This window comes from Gasterosteus aculeatus, chromosome 13 (genome assembly GCF_964276395.1).
Source record: "Gasterosteus aculeatus chromosome 13, fGasAcu3.hap1.1, whole genome shotgun sequence".
Taxonomy (NCBI): Eukaryota; Metazoa; Chordata; class Actinopteri; order Perciformes; family Gasterosteidae; genus Gasterosteus; species Gasterosteus aculeatus.
In genome coordinates, this window is record NC_135701.1 from 17998295 (window position 1) to 18020712 (window position 22418).

The 22418-nt window shown below is 44.0% G+C and overlaps 2 protein-coding genes across 3 annotated transcripts; both read left to right on the top strand.

Moving 5' to 3' along the window:
• Nucleotides 1-331: 331 nt before the first annotated feature.
• Nucleotides 332-11973, top strand: cds2 (CDP-diacylglycerol synthase (phosphatidate cytidylyltransferase) 2). Its single transcript, XM_040195673.2, has 13 exons — nucleotides 332-571; nucleotides 3819-3961; nucleotides 4231-4327; nucleotides 4741-4838; nucleotides 5278-5417; nucleotides 6240-6298; nucleotides 6817-6899; nucleotides 7130-7217; nucleotides 7439-7507; nucleotides 7725-7877; nucleotides 8223-8342; nucleotides 8551-8654; nucleotides 8937-11973. The coding sequence occupies exons 1-13, from the start codon at nucleotides 500-502 to the stop codon at nucleotides 9073-9075; spliced, it is 1365 nt and encodes a 454-aa protein (XP_040051607.1). The 5' UTR covers nucleotides 332-499; the 3' UTR covers nucleotides 9076-11973.
• A 243-nt stretch (nucleotides 11974-12216) lies between these two features.
• arhgap25 (Rho GTPase activating protein 25) lies at nucleotides 12217-21782 on the top strand. Of its 2 annotated transcripts, none has more exons than XM_040196113.2 (11): nucleotides 12217-12651; nucleotides 15158-15360; nucleotides 16364-16451; nucleotides 17006-17119; nucleotides 17441-17645; nucleotides 18659-18791; nucleotides 18872-18945; nucleotides 19123-19244; nucleotides 19528-19682; nucleotides 20113-20660; nucleotides 21210-21782. In XM_040196113.2, the coding sequence occupies exons 1-11, from the start codon at nucleotides 12588-12590 to the stop codon at nucleotides 21409-21411; spliced, it is 1908 nt and encodes a 635-aa protein (XP_040052047.2). In that variant the 5' UTR covers nucleotides 12217-12587; the 3' UTR covers nucleotides 21412-21782. The 2 variants fall into 2 exon arrangements, with proteins under 2 accessions (XP_040052047.2, XP_040052046.2); XM_040196112.2 differs by lacking the exon at nucleotides 12217-12651 and adding an exon at nucleotides 14078-14761.
• The last annotated feature ends 636 nt before the right edge of the window (nucleotides 21783-22418 follow it).

Genomic DNA, 22418 nt, shown 5'->3' on the forward strand with positions numbered 1-22418 from the left:
TTTTGACCCAGTATATTTTGACTTTTTTTCATAACATTTTTTGACCCAATATCTTTTAACTTTTTTCATGACATATTTCTGCATAATGTATTTTAAGTTATTTTTCATGACATTTCATTGACCCAGTATATTTTTTACTTTAAAAAAATATAAAAATATATATATAAATATTATATATATATATATATATATATATATATATATAATATATATATATATATATATATATATATAGATAGATAGATAGATAGATAGATAGATAGATAGATAGAGATATAGATATAGATATATTTAAACGGGAATCCGCTTAACATGGACCTTATTTTGAAATCCGGAAGTTGTATAAATCTTTAATTCCTCCAAACTTGACACCACTTCCATCGAGTGAAAAGTGTTGCTGTGCAAATCACAAGCTCAACAGAAGACCTGTCCCCCAAACCAGCCAGTGTCTCGGAGACACAGGACCTTGTCTGTAGTCGCTAGGCTACAATCTGCTAGGATGACAGATCTAAGGCACCGTGGAGCCAAAGACACCGACCCAACGTTACAACAGCAGCCGTCAGAGGACAAGGTAACGTCCGCCAGCACTCCGTCCTTCCAATCACTTGAGAGCGATGCTAACGCTAAAGCTAGCTAACGTTAGCTCTCCTAACGCATCATCCTGGGTGATGTTAGCTGGGGCAAAAGTCGTGATCGATTTGGATGCGGTGTTTTTTACGTAGCTTTTCTCCTGGGCACACTCTGTTACCACTTAAAGGCGCTCAATACAAATCCTCCGTCATCCTGCTCGTGTTTTAAACTTGATTGGTCCATGCTAGGCTCGGTCTTCCTGTGAGTCTTCCCGTGGGCTCTCACAGGCAAACCAAAGGCACAAGCTGCTTTTTTTTAATCGTATTTATGCCGATGTATAGGATGCTCTCCTTGTATAAGAAAGGGCATCTATTTGACTTTAATTGATGTTTTAAAGGTCATGCTAACCAAATCAACGCTAGATTGTAAACAATTTGAATTATGTTTTGGAAGATGTTTTGCAGCTGGCCACGGTGTGACGTCAGGTCTACGACGCTTCGAAAAAGCCTCAAGTGGTGAAGACTATATTTGCGCTAAACAAGCGTCACTGTTTTGTTTCCCCACACAACGCTATCTTAAGTAAATTAACTTGTATGACGTAATATTTAACTGATAACTGTTTAATTTAACTGCCCAACGGCCTGCGGACATCGTCTCCACCAGTGTAGCATTAACGTAACGTTAGCTTGGCTTAGCTGGTCCGACTGCTACAATGACAACAACAACAACTGCTTCAGACGTACAACATATTTATTATCGCGACGTATTCAAACTGGAGGGAACACAAAAAGCATGTTCTGTGATGTCAACATGGGTGTGGAAATAGTTTCCAGGGACTAGCTGTAGCCCACAAAGGGGCGTGGTCATGCATGTGGTTTAGGACGTGATTACGGATCAATGGAGAGCAGCTTAATAGTCGGGGCGTTACCGGCGTTACCTAACCACATTGGAGTTATTATGGGAAATGTAATTCATGAGTGACATCATATATATCTTCTATCTGATGGGGTTTGTTTAATTTGTCCATCCTGTTTTAAAAAAAAAAGTAATTTATCACATGTTTCTGTGTAGTTTGGGAAGTAAATCTCAAAAAGCAGCTGCTATAACTGTTCATGTAGACTTAATCTGGGAGATCATCCTAAAATGTTGACATGTAGCATCAATACCAGTGTAAAGCAGATATCTGGCTTTATGGCTCTGGCTATCTTAATCCTGCATAAAGACAACATTCTGCAGTTATTTACTATGTAGCAGGGTGATATAAAAGTAGTAGACTGGTGAAACCGGTTTAGGTGCAATGTTTATGGTGTTTTGCATAAATGGTATTTGTAAAATTACAAGTGAGAATCAGGTCATACTGCAATCAAACTTTGTAAACATTAAAAATGCCACAAAGTTCAGCTGCTAACCCATTTTTGGATATATGTGTGTGATCAACATCTGGTTGGGTGTGTTTCTAATTATAGACGCTATGTGTTTCCAGGGGATGACGGGAAGTCTCTGTCCAAATGAGCATCGCTCACACGTGGGGTCTTTTAGCCATTCAAAACATTTCAAAACAGCTGCTTGGAAATATTACTGTGATGAACTCCTAAAACAACACAGCCAAGAAAATGAATCTCACACCTCGTCTTTTCCCTCATTAAAAGATTCCCAATAGTCTGAGTTAAAGTCGCGGTAAAGATGGTCGTGAAAACATAAATGTACTAATCCTTTGCGGCTTGCAGGTGTAGTTTCTTTTTTCCCCCCCAATAAATCGGTGATGGAAAAAGGAGACAGTCAGTGTTGAAAGCGTAAAAGGGGAGGAGCGTTTATGTGAAGCAAGAGCCTATTTTTAACTCAAGCATCCTGAGTGACGGAAATCGTCTCCATAGAAACCAGTAGGCGGCGAATAGGCCTGCGTGTGAATGTGTTCTTGTGCTTCTGCATTCATTGGACAGGATTAAACTATTGACAGTCTATCTCGTAAGAGTGTTTCATTTAGTTTGCAGTTTTGGATTAATTTGGCCGATTTGATACAGAGTGACATGAGATGCCAGTTAGAGGGTCTGTGTTTTATGTGGGGACTCTGTGACAAAGGTGGACGCACACTGATCGTTGCAGCTGGTAAACTGATCCTCAGTATTACATCTCTCTAAAATGCCAAATAAATAAGTACAGCAGGGTTTCAACGCCCTGCTGTAATAATAATGAAAACATTTCTAGTGTTGTTGTTGTGATGTACTTCTCACAGTCAACCCATTTAACCCTTTGAATTTAGCGTTGTGGTTCTTGTATCTCATTTAATCCCCCCTGTAACTTGTTTAAGGAAGGGAAATAAAGTTGATAGTAGCAGAAATGTTCCCTCTGAACGCCACAATGAGATAGAAAAGTACGAAGACCAAAAAAAAGCCCTTTAAAGTTGTTGAAGTAAGAAAGCCACAACGGCATGTCTAGCAAATATCCTGCTGCTGCAGCATTCAATGGTCAAAGCGTGAGACTGAGTCGGCATTACGAAGCGTAAGCGGACTGTCTGCTGTGTGATTGTGAGGTGAGACCTCCGAGCCTAATTTGGTCCTCAGCAGCAGCAGCGGAGGGAGGGGGAGGGAGGGAGGGAGGCGAGGCAGGGGGAGAGGGGTTTCGAAGGACAAACTGACGTGAAGAAAACCCGCCGCCTCCTGTGATTGTTGCCGTTACCATGGAGACGCAGAGATTAGTGTTTGTGATCGGGCCTCTTGTCAGCAACAGATGCCTCTGGGGGACCAACAATATGGAGGGAGATGGTTTGGTGCCGCGTTTAGCCGCCCACATCTTACACTGGCAACCCCGCCGGTGCTGCTGTTTGTTCAATGACGTGTGTGTGTGTGTGTGTGTGTGTGTGTGTGTGTGTGTGTGTGTGTGTGTGTGTGTGTGTGTGTGAGTGATCTAGCTACAATATAATAGGATTTAGTTCGAGAGCCAGTATTTACTACTAGTTTGACTGTTGAGCTGTGAGACAAATAAAGAGCTTTGTTTACATTCATTTAGCTGCACAGGCCCAGTGTTTCTGGTAAGTTTGTTTATTCACTCGTATGTCGTATAAATGGGCAGTTGCCAAAGAAAAAAACATTTTGGGCAATGCTGATTTATATTTATTGTATGAAATACCAGTCAAACCGAAATCCCACATGGAAGACAGATGTCATCCCAGTTTGTTTTTTTGTGTTGGGCTACAACTTTATCTTTGCCAAAAGTCCGCCTCTCACGCCTCCTCTGTGTGCGTTTGTCAGGGCTCTGACAGTGAGCTGAAGGGGGAAAAAGATGTGCCATCAGACGGCGAAGCCAAGGCGGACTCGGGGGTCCCAGACGTGCCGGCCCCTGCCGATGACACCCCGGAGGTTCTGAACAAGGCCCTGTCCGGACTCTCCTCAAGGTACTGACACTGTTGATGAGAAACAAAGACACTGCTCAGTTTTGTCTGCAGTAATACAAGTTGTCTTTAGAGTCAATGTCTATGACTGTACAAATGAATTGTAATAGGCAAACAAGCTCAGTATTGACATTGAAAAATGTTAAGATATACTGTATAAAATATCATTATTTCACTGTGCTGATGGTTGAAGGGATGGATTTTAATCTTTACATTCATGTACGAAAATAATAATTCAATCAGTAAAGCCCCTCTGTCTGCGTTTCCTTCAGATGGAAGAACTGGTGGGTCCGAGGTATCCTCACACTGGCCATGATCTCCTTCTTCTTTCTCATCATCTACCTGGGGCCGATAGTGCTGATGATGATTGTGAGTACCAACACACAATGACACCTCCAACGTCGCCGTTCACAGAAATGTGTTTCATCAGTGGAGTGTAACAAATTGAATACGACAAAACGTCCTGTATTAATTCATTTCCTGAATGAGTTGAGCACTGTATCAGGGTGTGTTTGGGACGTTTTAGTTGAACTTTACCACACAACTGAAGCATCTCTTGGATTAATGGGATTCAGGCTCTTTAATAGAATGCAGGATTTTCTGCTCCAGTCAACCTGGGAATTCACTAAAAATAACCCTGTCAAACATTTTGTGTCACTGGGACACCAGGATTTAGCACACACACACACACATGCACGCGCACATGCACACACACATGCACACCTCCCCTTGGAGATGCTCCTGTCGTTTCCTCCCCGCTGACACAGTGTTTCTCTGCGCAGGTCCTCATCGTCCAGATTAAGTGCTTCCAGGAGATCATCACCATCGGATACAGCGTGTACCACTCTTACCACCTGCCCTGGTTCAGGACGTTGAGCTGGTGAGGCGCAGTCACACCCACTGAAACACGTTAAACAGCGGTTAAAGCATCAAGTACCATCACTTGCTTTCTTCTTATTGTGTTCATGTTTTATTTTGTTGCAGACTTCCTGAGGTTTGTTTTCAGGCTTTTTTGAGTAGGTTGTAGATTTTAAGCCAATCAACAGAAAAGGCAAAGAGATTGTAAATCATCAGTGCGGTTTGATTTTAGAGATGGTGGTGGACAACATAGTGTGACTAGAATCCTGACATTCAATATGCCAGCAGCCGGAAAAATCTAAATTGTTCCCTGTGTAGTTATGTATTTGACCTTGGACAACATTTGAGTAGATTCCACACAGCCTCACTGGCTTTCTGCAGGCATACTGAATGCACAGTCTGATTAGCTGCTGCCGTAAAGGAGTCATACACGTACATTTACCCCCCACTCCCCTCCACAGGTACTTCCTGCTGTGTGTGAACTACTTCTTCTATGGCGAGACCGTGACCGACTACTTCTTCTCGCTGGTGCAGAGGGAGGAGCCTCTTCGCATCCTCAGCAAATACCACCGATTCATCTCCTTTGCCCTCTACCTCACAGGTACCAACGCTGAGGCCCAAACCTTTCGCAGCACTCTTTTCACTTTGTTAAGTGACCTGGTCACCTGGTCAGTGGGCCACAAAAAAGGGTCACAGGGGGATCCGGTAGTTGGTGAATGTCTTCCCGGCACAATAATTATACATGTAGGGAAATGTAAAACATGTCTAGTCAAGCCTACTTCTGTTTCAAAAAAGAATTAATATGAACATCCACAGAATCAAACGCAATAACTCATTAGTCAACTTCCAAAGTCTGTTATTTACGGCACCATGCAAACGAGAGGAGACTCACTTCCTGTGCTGCCGGTTTCAGGCAGCAGAGGCTGCTGGTTGATGGCAAACAGGATGTGGGGAGGAAGGAAGCACCCCGACGCTTGCTATGTGTGTTGCCTACTCGATTGGAGGTGGCCCGGCGCTCTCACGCGTCTTCAAGCAGAGAGGCTTTGAAGACAACCGCGCCGTTCCTTCAAGTCCCAGAAAATACTCAAATCTGCAGTATTTCAGGCTTTTTGTTTTGAGATGTTGCAGCTGTTGTATCCCAGAGGACAGAATGTCCTTGTGAAACTTTCCTCCCAGTATGAGCACTTTTTGTTCTCACACATTCTCTGCTCCGTCTCCTCCATTCAGTCTTGTGTACTATACAAAACGCTCCAACAAGCCTCACCTACTCACGGCACATTAACTTGTCTGAAATGTTCATGCTAAACTTAGTCGAGTTTGACCAAAGATGACCCTATTTCTGACTTCATTAATCTCTCTCTTCTCCCAGACATTTCAGCCCTGATTATTTATTTTAAAAATATTTTGTGCCGTGTTGTTGCAGGGTTCTGCATGTTTGTGCTGAGTTTGGTGAAGAAGCACTACCGCCTTCAGTTCTACATGGTAAGTGTCTCCCGGCTTCCTCCCGACCTGCAGCCTCGAGGCTGCTGGATTATTGATGGGGCTCCGGGAAAAGAAACCGCCCCTCAAGTGCGTGAAGAAGTGGGTCAGGGATCGCTGAAATAGAAAATCAATCAAGTGTTCGGTATAGTCAGATTGTTGCCTGATCACTTCAAGACGGCAAGCGTTCATTGGTTGAGGTCTACTGAGTCGACCTCACATAACTATCATGATCAATACGTAGATCCAAACAGAAATGTTGTTTAAAGGCTGAAAGACGACCTTTAGAAATGATTGATTCTGGGAGGGTTTGAAGAGCAACGGCACAAACATTTCCACCCGTCAGATGAGAATGGCCACAATATTTTTCCGACCACATTCTAGATTCAAGCTATTGATTTGCCACGTTTTAGGTTAGAACGTAATAAATCACAAAGTTTCTGGGTGGTGTCTGTCAGTAGATATGTAGACTAGAGACGTCATATTAAAGCGTGTCTAAACGTATCGTTTTGTCCCCACAGTTTGGTTGGACCCATGTGACTCTGCTGATTGTGGTGACTCAGTCTCACCTTATCATTCACAATCTGTTTGAGGGGATGATCTGGTAAGAAAAAACGATTTGTTGTGTGTGTGTGTGTGTCTGTGTCTGTCTGTGTGTGTGTGTGTGTGTGTGTGCGCGCGCGCCCAATTCTATTAATTTGGTGTGATGTTTTTTATTTTATTTGGAGGATTACCGTGACAGTTTAATTCTCCAATTGAAATACTTAAAAAAAAATATATATATTTTCAGTAAGTCTCATATTAGTCTCCTGTAAACTCCTCCCATCTGAACAGGTTCATTGTGCCGATTTCCTGCGTGATCTGTAACGACATTATGGCCTACATGTTTGGTTTCTTCTTCGGCCGCACCCCTCTCATCAAGGTTGGTTGTATCGCCGTTATTTCTAGCTTTTGAAAAACATGAATGGGAGAAGCAGACTGATTTTTGACAATTAAATTTGTCCGTTTCTTCCAATATAATCAAGTTGCTTCGCCTCTCCGGTTTAATTGTGTTGCAGTGGGCAGAAAAACACAATCGGGGTTCAAGAGTTCTGGGTATTCGATTATGTCAAAACATAAAATCTGAATCTGTGTCTCCTGCAGCTCTCCCCCAAGAAGACTTGGGAGGGCTTCATCGGTGGATTGTTCTCCACTATTGTGTTTGGCATTATGGTGAGAAGAAAGACAACATTCCTTTACTTCATATTTAAAATAATATGGCTTTTGTGGTGCACTTTTATACAATACCTCGTACTTTGCTCATATGTCACATAAAAGTACCGGTGAGGTTCTTGTGTTTTTACGCCCCTGAACCGTGGAACTCGCTGCCTCTGGACATTATGAATGATCGATGTTTGACTGAAGTAACTGGAGTCTGTTCCCCTCCCAGTTCTCCTATCTGCTGGCCGGCTACCGCTACTTTGTGTGCCCGGTGGAATTCAACAACGACTCCAACAGTTTCCAGGTGGACTGTGAGCCGTCCGATCTCTTCCAGCTTCAGGACTACGCTCTGCCCGCCGTCCTGGAGTCTTTCACTGGCTGGGTGAGGCTCCCCTGCACAAGTCCCATACAAACTGTCGTGAAAGGAGGAAGTATTCGTACCTCAAAATCCAGTAAATTGTGGAGATGTGACAGAGGAGTTTAATATTTTCATGGCATAGTGTATTTTTGTAGCATCCTCACCAATATTTCACGGGTTAACAATCCCTGACTCGATACATTAAAGCAAGCGGTAGTTTTAGCTGTCACATTGACTACAAAACTTGAGCAACACAGGACTTAAAAAGGAAAGGAACGCGTGAAGAAAAGCGTTCTAAATCAGTCCTGAACGCCGGTTGAATAACTGCTTTTACCTGTTATGGTCACACGTCTCCTGTTGTCTCCACAGAGCACCGTGCGTCTCTATCCGTTCCAGATCCACAGCATCGCGCTCTCCTCGTTCGCCTCCATTGTGGGACCTTTCGGGGGATTCTTTGCCAGTGGCTTCAAAAGAGCCTTTAAGATCAAGGTACCTTTTTATTGTATTATTCAAAGATCTAGTCGCATGGTGTCCTCGGTGTTGCCCTGCTAATATCAAGTAAGCTGTAGACAGTTTCATATGTATTTGTGTCTGCACTTTATTAGCAAACGTTAATAAATGACATCTGTTAATGTCCGTTGACTCCACTCATGTTCATTAAAGTCAAATATCTGATTTATTTCATTTGTCCTTTCAGGATTTCGCCAACACTATCCCGGGTCACGGTGGCATCATGGACCGATTCGACTGCCAGTACCTCATGGCAACGTTCGTTAATGTCTACATTGCTAGCTTCATCAGGTAAACGCGCTTTGCATATCTTAATTAGTAGTACATGGTAATAGAATGGGAAGATTTTATCATCAAAGCTGGTGGTACATTTTTTTGGGGTGGTTGAAATCACTATTGTGTTTTTAAAGTTTTTCTCCTATTCTTCTGGTTGATTCTGGAAGTGAGCACAGGCGATTTATAAATGCATCTAGTACAATCAGTACCATCAGATGATAAAGCTCAAACGTACAGGTGCCAGGGATCTGGTTTTTGGATAGAGGGGGTGTACAATTCTCGTCTCCTCCTCCTCAGGGGCCCAAACCCCAGCAAGGTGATCCAGCAGCTCCTGGCCCTCCGTATCGATCAGCAGCTCCACATATTCAACTCCCTGAAGACTCACCTGACGGAGAAGGGCCTGCTGCCGGCGCTGGAGGAGGCTGCCGCCGCCTAGAGCCACTCGTCCCCCCCCCCCCGAGACGCGGGGCAGCACCCGAGGGTCCCGCGCTGCTCCGGAGCCCTGAGAGACTGTCGGGGCTTTTGTGTGAGCAAAAAACGGAAAACAAGAAAAACTACAAAAAAAAAAAAAAAAAAAGAGCGAAACCACCACAGTCTCGGGTCATTCCATTTAATTTGGGTGTGAGAGTCAGTGTGTTTGTGTTTTAGCAGTCTGTGAATAACGTTTCAGTGTTTTGGGGTTTGAGTTAGTGAATTACTGATAAACATTTCCATTATCGCCAACCTGTATCTATTCACGCTGTTGAACAAAGTGTTGGTCAGCTGTACACTTCTACCTGTATACAAGGAATCCTCTATATGGTCACTTATTAATGTGTGTTTTTAGTTTTAATGCACTGCTCTCAACTCGCTGTTACTCACTGTTTCATCAACTATTCCCCCGGTTTTAGTTTAAATTGTCTTTGTGGTGATTGTTTCTATTTATACATTGATGGATTTTATATTTTGTTTTTCCTATAGCTTAATGTTGTGTCTGTTTCAGACCAAATTCATCTTTGCCATCTGCCGCTTGCATTTTTGTGTCTTTTTCTGTGTTCATCATTTTAAAAAAAAGGCCCCTCTGACATCCGACTATCGATTCAAAGGACACAACAGTTTGGTGGTTTTGTGCTGTAAGTGGCCGATGATCTTCACCACATGTTTGTGTCCGACAGATAGCAGCCCCCCCTTTGAGAGGACGAAAGTCTCATTCTTCCCACACCTGGTTGCCATTTCATGGCAGACGCAGAAAAACTCATAAAAGCGCGACTATTAGCTTTTGTTTCTTTCTTAACTGACTCGTTAACACTTCTTTTTTTTCCCTAACAGGCATCTGGTTTAGGTTTCACGCGTTGTAAGTCGGATTGTTGCATTATGGCTTTTGTTTGAGACGTTATTGGGATCGGACCGTACAAGTAAGGCACAATAATGCTTTCTATGCTGCTTCTCTCTGTTGTCACGGTTACGCTTCTGAGCAGAAGGACTGATTACAGTTGTTCTGTCGGTCACTGGTTGAGTTGACCCGCGCGTGTTACGGCTGTTGTGCGTTGGATGTTCAGGTGGTTTGTTATGTAGTCAGCTGCTGTTGCATAAAGGTCCCGTGTGTCACACGAGTCTGAAGGAAAAGGAAATAGTCGTGATGTCACAAGGACTTATTGGGGGTAATCTAGGGTTGTACGTGGGAGAGATACGCGTGTAGGGTGACATGTTAAAAGTACTCCCTCAAAACTGCCAACACAATCTGTTCTGTTCTCTCTTACTGGGTTTAAGTTATGAAATAATGTTTAATTTTACTTGAGGTCTTTTGACGGAGACGTTGAACTGCAACGCAAATGGCAGACAACAGAAGGAAACGTTTGACAAGGTACAAAATATTTAGATTGCTAAAAGGGATGATGATTAAATCAAAGTCCCTTGTTCTTCACTGTGCTGTAAGGAGCAGCAAACACCACGGTGTCTATCTGCATGTGGGTCCTAGTCTCTCTTACCCTCATCAGCTAAGAACCGCAGGCTGTCAGTCATGTTTGTGCACATTCGTCATTTTTTTATTTATTTTTCCTCAATCAGAGGAAAGAATTGATTTTAACCTCGTGGGTCAATGTTACCCGTTAACGTTACTCCAATAGAACTACTTCTGTGCTAAATGTTCGAGGATGCAGCAATATGAACCACCGTACAGTAACGAGTGTAGCAGGAATGTGATCCGCATCCAGGTGTCCATAAATGTTCACCCCGTAAAACAACCTTCATCTGTCCGCTGACTCAGAAAAGTGTCTTCTTACCACATTCGGTCCTAATAAACGTCTAATGTATTTTTGAGAGAAGGCAGCAAGACGGTTTTTTAAAGCAAAAATGGTTAATTCTTCAATATGCCAAACCAAGATTGAGATGAAATGAACAACTGTATGAACCAGATGTGTATTTTTGATTCCTCCCCCTATTTGAATGTCTCTCTTCCAATTTAATTCATCACGTTTTTGGTTTGACCTCCATGACAACCAACCTGTCTTACACTTAACTCCTAAAGTATTTATTTATCAAATCTAGATACTATATTGTATATTTAAGATGTTAAGAATAATGTTGAGTGTTCTTTTGGTATTTCTGGTTAGAGGAACATTTAAGCTATTATTATTATTATTATTATTATTATTATTATTGCCATATAGCAGCGAGTGTTGGGATGGCTTGCTGTGACTCCGGTGCAGTCGAGTGTGTTTTGGCTCCCTGGCAGCTGTCACGTGTCCTCCTCTTTGTCCCGGTGCAGGTTGAAGCGACCCAGATACGTCTCCAAAAACCAATGTGACGACCTGTGTCCCACCGCCTACCGTGGTGTTTTTGACCTTTTTTTGGGGGGCGGGGGGCGTTTGCGAGGCCCTGCAGCTCTGTACTGCCTGTTCTTCTCTGCTGTTCCGGTCGGCCACTAGAGAGGGCTGCAGCTCCTGGTGTGTCGGCGGATCTCCAGCGTGACGCCGATGCTGCATCCGAGCGGAGATGTTTGATACATTCCAGTTCCCCTAAGATGTGCTCACGTGGAAGCATGTCAGAAGTTTTGTTTTAAGTTTCGTGGCACCTGGGGAACGCCGTGCCATGTGATCTACGCTGTGCCACTGAGTCCTGTCCCGCCTGGAGCCCCTAAAAGGAATGTATGGGAGTTGTGATTTCCCCGCTGTAGGCTCAACATTTCATTTTGTGGTTATAGATTCTCTTTACAAAGCTGTATGATTTCGGTATATTGTTCTTAAACTGTGCGATGGTTTGTGTTGAGCTGTACACTTTGTCTAGAGGAAAGTTGTACTCTTTGATGCTGAAATGTGCTTTGTTTTAGTTCAAATAAAATTAAAGATATAAATAATATGGGAATCTGTGACTGGTTTCTTCCCTCTTTGTCTTCTTCCCCATTTTGAATATCCATTTTCTGCCCGCCCCCCCACCCAATTGACCATTTGCATAACAGTTTATGTCTTTAAAGATGGGGACACGTTGCAACCAGTGTGTTCAAAGGTCAGTCGATTGGGGCCTCCGGCTTTGACCTTTTGTAAATACTCCCCCTGTGCTGAAGTCGCATGGCAGCCTGAGCCGTGAAGCGGCACTGAAGGAGCGAGAACGACTTCCTTTTAACACACACCGTGGTTTAAAAAAAAAAAAAAAAAAACGTTGTTTCACCAGTGAACGTTAGTCACTTGTAAATTCCCCACCGACGCCCCGGAGCTGTCTAGAGAATCGGCTTGGAATCCTTTTATGCTAATTGATTATCAGAACGAGTATGAACGTGGAAGTAAAAGCAACATGAGGGCTCGCGTTCACCAGGGCTGAAGAGAAAAAGAAGAAGAAAGATTAACACAGGAAGTAGGAAGTGTGATCTGCCGTACCTGCTGTGTGGTTGGCGTGTGTAGCGATTTGTGTGTGAATGCGCTCCAGTGGGCTGTAGTTGTGAACTCAGACCCTGACCTCTGGTGTGAGAAGAGAATGTCTCTCAAGCTGCCTCGCAACTGGGACTTCAGCACCTTCAAGGCTGAGACAGCTCGCATAGGTAAGCAGAATGGAGGCTGGACTTTCGCTCGCGTTGGGTTTGGACACTTTAACGGTTTTCTTTTAGCTGTGTCAAAGCGGAGGTAAAACACCTGAATGAGCACAAAGCAGGGTCTCTCTTCATCAAGGATATTATTACATGTAAATCCATGGTCGCATAGTGGAGGTTAAATGACACTGTTGGGGTGAGAGCCGATGTTTTCTTATAGTAAGGAAATGGAATAGTGACACAATCTGTACTTTATTGTTTCAGCAGTGTGGTTTTTTCGAGCAGGTCGGGGGTCGCTTACTATGTGTGGTTGGGAGCCGGCGGGTTAATGGAGCAGTTTTCTTCACACAAATCACTGTCAACTCATTTAGAATGTAAACATTCTATATTATGCTACTTTAAAACATGGCTTGAGGTTAATAGATGTAAAGTGTGTTGCTTAGAGGGGAAGTATGACCAGGCAATTTATTTCTTTGGCCATTGACGTTGAGAAATACTAGCAAAGCAAACTCTCTTCATTGGAAAATACCTTGTGGATGACACAGCGAGAGCACTTTGGTAAATCACTGTGTGCGGGGGTTGGAGGGATTGTGGGAGAGATGAAGCATCGACTTGTTGCATGGAAAACTATGCATTCTTTTTAGGAGACTGCACAGCCGTCTAGACTGACCTCAGTTTGCTGAGGGCGGAAACCGCTCCGGTTTAGATGGCACAACAGTTTTGTAACATGCACACACGCGGTAATGGGATGAATAATCTGCTGTGGTTCACAGCGTGCATCATTAGTCTTTGCAACTCTAATAACCGTCACCGTCAATGTTGCCAATTGTGGAGTGAAGTATCTGCTGCAGTTATTTTCTCTGCTTCGTGTTGACAAAATTTCGTCCGCTACTGTCGCCACGTATGAAGCATAACCTCCTAAAAGCCGGTGACCGCCATGTGCTTCTTTTGACCTGGTGATGTGGACTGACTGACTGGTTATTTACCCGTTTACTGGAGCGATGCCGTTTTTCAACAGGAAACTCAGTTTCTGTCTGTCTGTATGCATCTATACCACATGTATGGGAATGTGTGTGACGCGTGTGTGCGATGTATGTTTGTGGAAAGTTGTACTGCACCTTGCACACGGACGACCACAAACCAGTCAGTGTGTTGATTCACAACAACGGACCTCGGTCCTCTAGATGCATTAACGTCGCTCATCTGCTGTTTCACTCAGGAGTGAAGGGTTTTTGCTTTATTGTCGAGAGTTGGACACATTGATTGATTCCCACCTTTGTGCACGTGAGCTTGATATGAAGCTAAATTCCGAAGCTTAACAAAGAGACAATGGTTGGATGTATTTTAGATTTTTGTTCCCTACAGAAGACAGAAACGAGCTAGTTGTTGCTAAGCTAAGCTAAGCTAACAAGCTGACACACAAACATGACATGTCGCATCTGTCTTCCTAACAATCAGCAAGAAAGCACATAAATATAAGTCATAAAATGTCGGAATTACGGACCAATCTTGATTCTATTATTAATTAATTATTTTGTGTGATCATGGACATTTCTCCGGGCGAATATTTGATCATAAAACCCGACTGCATGACAGCTGCCGGCCAACAGTCGACATAAAACTCTTCTCCCTTGTACCCATCATAATGTAAAGATCTGGACTCAACTGCCAACGGCCGGTTCAAAGTAGCCGTGTGTGTGTGTGTGTGTGTGTGTGTGTGTGTGTGTGTGTGTGTGTGTGTCGGCTGGGTGTGGTCTGACATGGGCTCCGTGTGTGTGTGTGTGGGCTCGGCGTTCCTCAACAGTGCTTTAACTTTCCACTCATCAAGCGAGCGTGATGCTATTAAAAATGGGACCAAAGGACTCTCAAACCTCTAGGTGGAGACCCGGCGCTGATGTGGCAGCTTCCTGTTTACCCCGGTGCGGCCCTGCTCCTTCTCTTCTGCGCTGTCATCTTGCTTATCAAGACACAGTGAATTTAAGAGCCACTGAGCCTTTGGGTTCAGTTATCTCCTCTCGGCCCTGCGTGTTGTCTCTGTCGGACTGCGTCCTCTCGGGGCCACGTAGGCCTCTGCCTCTGTTCTCTCGTCACTCCACGAAATCATCCCTTCACAGATCAAAGGGTGAAATACCATTTTTGTGCCATTTTCACTACAGTCAATGCAGAACTCGGTGTCGGTCTCGGTCTTTCTAGCTCGTGTTTGATGGGCGGACTCTTGCAAACCGCCGTGTTACTTGCGTGGAGCGATCCCGGCTGCACTTTTGAAACGTGGTCGAGTTCAGACAAACAGTTTCCTCTCCGCCTGAAAGTGTGGGCAGCGAAAATAAACTAGAGTGAGCAGGTCTCGCTAACTTCATAGGCGGATGCGTATTCATATCAAAACGAGGAAGTCCTCCAGCTCAGCAGAGCGCTGATGTTTCGTGTTACGTTTCACAGCTCCGGCTGTGACACAGCGAGTCTGCGTATTTCTTTTCGTTCACAACACTTTCACTCGCACCCTTCTTGTGGTGTTTGGCAGCACGGTCCAGGAGCGTGATACCCGGAGAGGGAGGCCTCGGCCCAGGCTCACCGCGCTCCCCCAGATCCATGGAGAGGCCCCTGAAGTCCGGCTGGCTCAAGAAACAACAGAGGTCTCTGGTGAAGAACTGGCAGCAGCGTTACTTTGTGCTGAGAGGGAGCACGCTGACCTACCACAAAGATGACAAGGAAACCACTGTGCAGGTGAGACCCCTGGATTTCTACTTTACCCAGTAAAGTACTGGTGCTATTGAGGATGATGTCATGCGCTTTCCTCTTCTCTTTTGTTGGTATGAGACACATGTTTATATTATTTCTTATTACATATCAACATAGAAATGTTTGACTGTCATCAAAATAATTATAAATAATAAAATTTTTAGGCTGATAAGAAATGTGTAATTTATATTTTCCAACCAGGACCTCAAATACTCAAACTGGGTGATTAACATTGCACACTTCCTGCAAAGAAAATGAAGATGCTGTTTTGTTACACTGTTAATCCACAAGTATGGTCACTTTTCTTCTTACATGTGTTGTTTTTCTCGCCTCACTTCCTGTGTCACAATGAGTGATGGTGAAACAGGAAGGGAGAATGGAAATTATGAAAATGAAATATAAACCCTCAATCGCATCTAGAAACAATAAAAAAGTGCAGGCATGTTTATTCTTATTCATATTATTTATGTTGTTTTTTTTTTAAATCTCCCTTGTACAATTTACTTCTTTTCTTTCATGGTTTTGTTTGTGCTGCTTCATTTTTTTGTGCAAACAAATGAATCTCAATTATCATCCTCTGAGGTCAAACAGTGGTTTCTATGTTTGGTTTTAAAATAGAAGGATATGTGTAGGACAGTGGGGGGAGAAAGAGGAAATGGGTTGCAGATGTGGCGAACTGGAGAATAAACCTAATGTAGTCTGCATGCTGTGTAGTAAACAGGGAAGTCATAGAAATAGATCTTTCAGTGCATCTTCAAAAGCCCTCATGCAACGTTGACACAAAAAATGAAATCGTGCTGCACCTGTGGAGAAAACACCTGCTGACACCTTAAAAACACACAGGTGGTAGGTCTGATAAATCCACCGGGAATATCAGTGAATTTTTTGTAAATATTGGTATGAATATCAGTGCGTGTTTTTTGACTCGGACGTCACACTAACACGCGTTTGCTCTCTGGGTTTTGTGCTCATGTTTTTCGGTCTGCAGGGAGTCATCCAGCTGCGTTTCAGTAAAGTTAACGACCTCCCGCCGAACTTGGATGACCCCGGGAAGTACCTGTTTGAGATCATACCACGTAAGCATGTGAGCGCCCTCTGAAAGGGGGCAAAAAGAACGTGACTCTAACAGTGCATGCAATGTGTTTCTGCTTTCTGCTTTACCAAATGGAATGCAAGTCAGCTTGGTAAGATTTCTTGAAATCGGACCTATAATACGAAATGTGTTATCGTGTCTTATATTAATAGCGCGGTATACAACAGTAAGCTACCTATCTTTGTAAATATATAGTTGAGGAACTATAGTGAGTCAGTAATTCTACTCTGCACAATGACTTTGTCCCCCACATAGACTGTTGAATGTGTGACACATCAGTAGTGCCACATGTTTGTCCTACAGAAAAAAACCTGTCCTTGTGCATTTCCTGTTTACCACTAACAGCTATTCAAATTAGGTTGCATGCCACTTTGCGATTTCCGTCTCAATAATAACAATGACATACATTGGAAATTAAAAAAACGCCACAAACTGAGCGCAATCTTGATCTTTAGTGGAAATATTTGAATAGATTTCACGTGTTCTGACTGTCCCGCCGAAGGTTTTCTGTACCAAACAATACCCGTCATTTCACAGGTACGACTAAAGACAGAGAGCGATGTCCCTACGTGTTCATGGCAAACTCCCAGAGTGACATGGAGGAGTGGGTCCGCACTCTGCGCAAAGTCATTGGAGTACCAACAAGTGGAGGTTCAGTAAAACCTTATGTGGTCACATGTAACACTGCAACCACTTATATATTTTGGGAGTGCATTTATTTACTTTGTTCCTCAGAGTTGGATGAGAACAGTACTATCTCTCACATGTCTGTACACTGAAACGTACACGTTCTCACTTTAGCTTTAACTGTCAGCGAGAGAATAATCAAGTTCTCCAAATGAATAAATAAGTGGCACCAGCATGCAGTTACTGCAAAGACCACATACAAAGCTATAATGGTGTTCATTTCAATGTGAAACATGGACATTACAGGTCCAAATCCGTCATGTCTTGTTGATTTGTCCCTTGCAGTGTTTGGAAAGGGTCTCGTGGACACGGTGACGTATGAGCAACGGTTCGGGCCTCATATGGTGCCGATCCTGGTGCAGAAGTGTGTGGAGTTCATCACGGAGAACGGCCTGGATGAAGAGGGCATCTTTCGCCTCCCGGGTCAGGACAATGCTGTGAAACAGTTCAGAGACGCCTTTGATGCAGGAGAGAGACCCTCCTTCCCTAAGTAAGGAACCCATCTTTCGCTTTCAATGCACTGCAAAAAGTAAGAAAGTTGCATCATGCATATGTGTATTTGAAAAAAAAAAAAAAAGGGCAAAAAATGATTTTGGAAATCCCTTTCAGCCTCTTTAAACCCAGTTGGTATGAAGGGTGGAACACGTCAAGCAGATCGCTGCTATGAAAGGAGAGAAACCATCCTTACCTCATTCAGTCAGCACAAACTCTTTCTTTCTGAGAAATCAAGGATGCAGAACGCTGAAAACATTTGTGTCTGATCTGAAGGCGATACCACATCCTGTTCTAGCCGGCACACAGGAGGAAGCCTGTATTTCTCAACATCACAAGCTCCTCTGACAGAGCACTGTTGTTTGTCAGTAATTTAGTGTGAGCAGAGTCGAGGAGCAGGGCTGCTTCTACATGCTGTATGTCGACTTTTAGGCCGCAAATAAAATGATAAAAAAAAAAATTTTCTTTTAATTTCCCTCGTGTTTGTTGTTTCTTGGCAACAAAAAAAAAGTGAACCCAAGCCTGCTGCCCCAGCTAAATATACAAAACGAGACCATCTCCAAGAACAACTAAACCCTGGAGGACATTGTTTATACACAACCCCATTGAATTATTTTTGTTTATCTGTAGACATGGAAAAACTTTTTGAGCCAATTCTTAAAGCCTGCAATCACTGCAAAACATTCACAGAGGTGTTTTGTTGGCTTGTCAAAATGTAAAAAAAGAAATCTCAGGATTTAGCTTACATGATGCGGATAATCCGCAGACTTTTGTCTCAATCAGTTTCATGAAGTTTGTGTGGAAAGAAAATAATTCGGACATTTTGTCTCCATCATTCAGCTACATACAAAAACATCTGGATCCCCTTCAGCCTGATCAAAGTTCTCATTAACAAGCTGTCATCAAGCGAATAGCCCGCCAGTGTGTGCAGACCCCATTTCTTACTAAATACATGCTACAGTTGTGTAATTCCGGTCTCAGCCAAGGTTAACGTCACTCCCCCCCCCGCAGGGACACGGACGTCCACACGGTGGCGTCACTGCTCAAGCTGTACCTGCGCGAGCTTCCTCAGCCTGTGGTGCCGTGGGCTCAGTACCAAGACTTCCTGGACTGCACCAACCCGCTGGACTTCAGCAGCACACAGGTGCGCTTGTCCAACCGACATCGGAGAGAGGTCTTGTGGTACTTTGTGTCCTTCAATCTTTTGCTCGTGTGTCCTCGCAGGGTTGGGAAAAGTTGCAGAAACAAATTGCTCTCCTCCCCAGAATCCACTACAACCTTCTCGGTTATGTCTGCCGGTGAGTAGGAGACGGGACACAAAGCATTATATTACAGCCCAATAACAGATCTGTGGGACCAGATCTTTAAGCTCGACTGGTTAAAAACAACTAAGTCTTGTGAGATCGGTTTACATCCTCCCACGCATACGGGCTCGTATCCCAGAACATTGCTGATCACATCTTTCTGCTTTGCAGGTTTTTGTTTGAGGTGCAGCAGCACTCCAAGGTGAACAAGATGAATGTGGAGAACTTGGCCACCGTGATGGGGATCAACCTGCTCAAACCTCAGATAGAAGACCCCATATCTGTGATGAAGGGTGAGAACGCGCTGCTGAAGTGTCCTGAACGAAGCTGTGTCCAGATCCAGTTTGAAATTAAATGAATGAGTCTGATAATCGGGTACAGAACAGACTTATTATGCATTTTTCATTATTGCTCATCTGAAAAATGTGCGTATCTGATCTGCATGAAAGCACAAAATAGGATGGAATAGGAGGAAAGTAATTGTTCCAAAAAGTGAATTGAGAATTTGCATAGGAACCTAAGGAGAAGAGTTTTTGATCCTAATCTTTTCACATTTGTGTTCGCTTTCCTTTGCAGCCACTCCTCAGATCCAGAAGCTGATGACGGTGATGATCAGAAAGCATGACATTCTGTTTCCTCTCTCCGAAGACGTCCTTCCCTCCCCTCCCTCAAAGAAGACTGAAAGCCAGAAGAACACGCCCCGCAGCTTCGTGGGCTGGGAGTCCGCAGAGGTACGAGCAGTTGACCACACGTTGACCTTTGGGATCTTTTGAACGTCACAATGAAAAAAAAAAAAGAACATCCCAAATAATTGAGGATCTCCTGTGTGAGGGATTCTGTAAAAAAAAATAAGTTGAATAAAATTTAAGTCTGGCTTACATTTTGGATCTAAATTCATCCTTTCAAGCGTTGATTGAAGGAAGACTTTTTTTTTGTAATTACAATCAGGAACAATTACTTTGGGTGATAAAGTTGTTCAGTAGTAAATAACGTAATATGCTTATAAGTTCATATCTTCCACACTATATTGGTTCACTCAATGGTTCGCTCTTAAACAGAGCTTTATTTCCTCCTCCACTTCCTCCATCTCTGACTCTAGAATAAAATGTGCACTCATGCATTTATATTGGTATTTCATCGTGAGCGATGTGTTTGTCTCAGATGGGGGACGCGTCGCTGTCTGAGTCTCCAGAAGAGGAGGAGGACATTGACAGTCCCGGTCCAAACAGAGGAGACTGCAGCCCCCAAAACACGTGGCAGGAGCCTCGCTCCACTTCCACAGACGACTGGACGGGAAGTCACCGCAAACGCACCCAGACCCTTCCCACCTTCAACTGCCCTCTCACGGGGATGGCCGCCAAGGCCGAAGCTCTCAACCGGTGGAGTAACATCCACGAGAACGCGGAGGAGAAGAGCGGGACATTGTCAGAGGACATTTTTAAGATCCTGGACCTCCGGAGCTCAGGCTCATTGTTCGGGGGGCCTCAGACGAGCAACAAGGGGGGAGAAGATAAGATATTAGCGGCCCAGAGAGAAAGGGACGACACGGGTTCTTCAACCGCCGCCTCCCAAAAACCCGGCGGCGGCGGCGGAGTCCAGCCCGCCCGCGTGCTGTGTCATCAGAAGAATGTGGGCAGCTCGATGGGACCAGACCAGCAGGTCAGCGGGCGGTCTGAGCAGGAGACGGACGGCCAGCCGCTTGCAGACAGGTGAGCTCAGCAGACAGACGCTCGAGCAACGAGAGGGTTCAGTCATGTGACGGAAATCTTTACAGGATTTAGGTTTTAGCTTCAGGGTTTAAAAAAAAAAAAGGATGTTGTAATTGTAAGGATGTCAACACGTGCCACCCAAAGACCAACATTGGAGTGAAACATGAAGTTGAAATGGAAAACTACATTCAGGTTTTTTCCCTGCGTCCTTCTGGCTGGACAACATTAAAAAATGAATGTGTTCCAAGCGCAATGTTTATTGGTTGTGGTGTATTGTTAAAATGAAACCAAAGCAGTTCACTTACTGGAAACTCTTTTAAAACAAGTTCATTTTGATTCAAAACAGATGTTTCTAACTGGATTTAATCCCAAGCAAGTTCGGTTTTAGAGCTCAATGAGACAGTGTGAATAAGACACTCAAATCTTTCTCAGTTGGATGCGTATGTGTTTTTTTAATAAGAAACCCAAGGCCATGGATAGTTTCCAATTGTCACAGTTTCTTTTTGACCGTGTGTCTAATTCCTCTGCGCTTCTGGCTGTCTCTTGCAGTCTGCAGCAGGAGAACATGGAGCTGAAGGCCACAGTGGCAGAGCTCCAGTCCGCCCTGGAGGCAGAGCGCCGGCGAGCGGCCGCGCTCGAGCTCTGCCTGAGAAACGCTGAGCGCAGCCGAGACGAAGCTCAGAGACGCAACGAGGAGCTGCAAAGAGACATTCAGCAGTTCCTCACCAAAAAGACACAAGCTGCTACCTAGCGTCACTTTTCACTAGTATTTGTATTTATGACGCCAACAGAGCTAATTTCACATGAACTGGTTAAGGAAAAATCCTGCATTGGGATTAGATTGTGTTTCTATTTGAGCTCTATTTGGTTCTCGAGTTATTGCATTGGCTCATTTGCTTTGGGCCTAAATAGGTTTTAATATCAGTATTCACATTACAGACATTGTAGGCATGTTCCTCCCTACCAAGAACTGCCTTCGATCTGGTCTGTCCACAGGGGAAACACTGGTTTCGATTGAATCGTCTGCTCCGAGGTCGACTGTGGAAATACTATGTGTATGTGGATTGACGAATCCATTATTTGATGTTTCATGTCAGTGGTAAATTAATAAAACAGCCCAGAAGTGATTTTTGTTAATGTATAAAAATATCTTGCACACCACATTTACAACGTCTTCTTAACATGTTATTACTTATCTGTTTAACGCAAAGTGTCAGATGGGAACATCTGCAGTTTCGCAGGCATTTGGTCATAAATGCAATGATCGGATATCAATCAGCCAAACCGTGTTTCTATGGCAACTTTCAAACAAATGACATGCTCTTAAAAGAGGTTTACCCACTGACAAAACGACACACGCATCCACATTTGTTACACTCATAGGTCACTAACACAGACCATATGTACCGGACTGACTGACTGACTGTGTGTGTGTGTGTGTGTGTGTGTGTGTGTGTGTGTGTGTGTGTGTGTGTGTGTGTGTGTGTGTGTGTGTGTGTGTGTGTGTGTGTGTGTGTGTGTGTGTGTGTGTGTGTGTTTGCAAAAGGACACTGCCATTATCAAGCCTTCTTACGGGCAGGAAGATGTGCGGCAGCAGTTTAACAGAGTGACAGATAACGGCACATCTGTCAACCGTCAGCCTGGCAGATGAGTGGTAGAGGCAGGAAAAGCTCATTCCTTCCCATCTCTGTGACGCACAGCAATCTGGAGTGTATCTGCAGGTCACCCAAAGAAGCTCAGGAATGAAGGACAGTTGCG

Coding starts and splice junctions, on each gene's coding strand:
- cds2 (XM_040195673.2), top strand. CDS start 500: ATGACAGATCTAAGGCACCGTGGAGCCAAAGACACCGACCCAACGTTA. Junction 7,508..7,724: donor CTATTGTGTTTGGCATTATG/GTGAGAAGAAAG, acceptor TTCCCCTCCCAG/TTCTCCTATCTGCTGGCCGG. Junction 8,655..8,936: donor TACATTGCTAGCTTCATCAG/GTAAACGCGCTT, acceptor CCTCCTCCTCAG/GGGCCCAAACCCCAGCAAGG.
- arhgap25 (XM_040196112.2), top strand. CDS start 14,476: ATGCTATTAAAAATGGGACCAAAGGACTCTCAAACCTCTAGGTGGAGA. Junction 16,452..17,005: donor CCTGTTTGAGATCATACCAC/GTAAGCATGTGA, acceptor GTCATTTCACAG/GTACGACTAAAGACAGAGAG. Junction 17,120..17,440: donor TGGAGTACCAACAAGTGGAG/GTTCAGTAAAAC, acceptor TGTCCCTTGCAG/TGTTTGGAAAGGGTCTCGTG.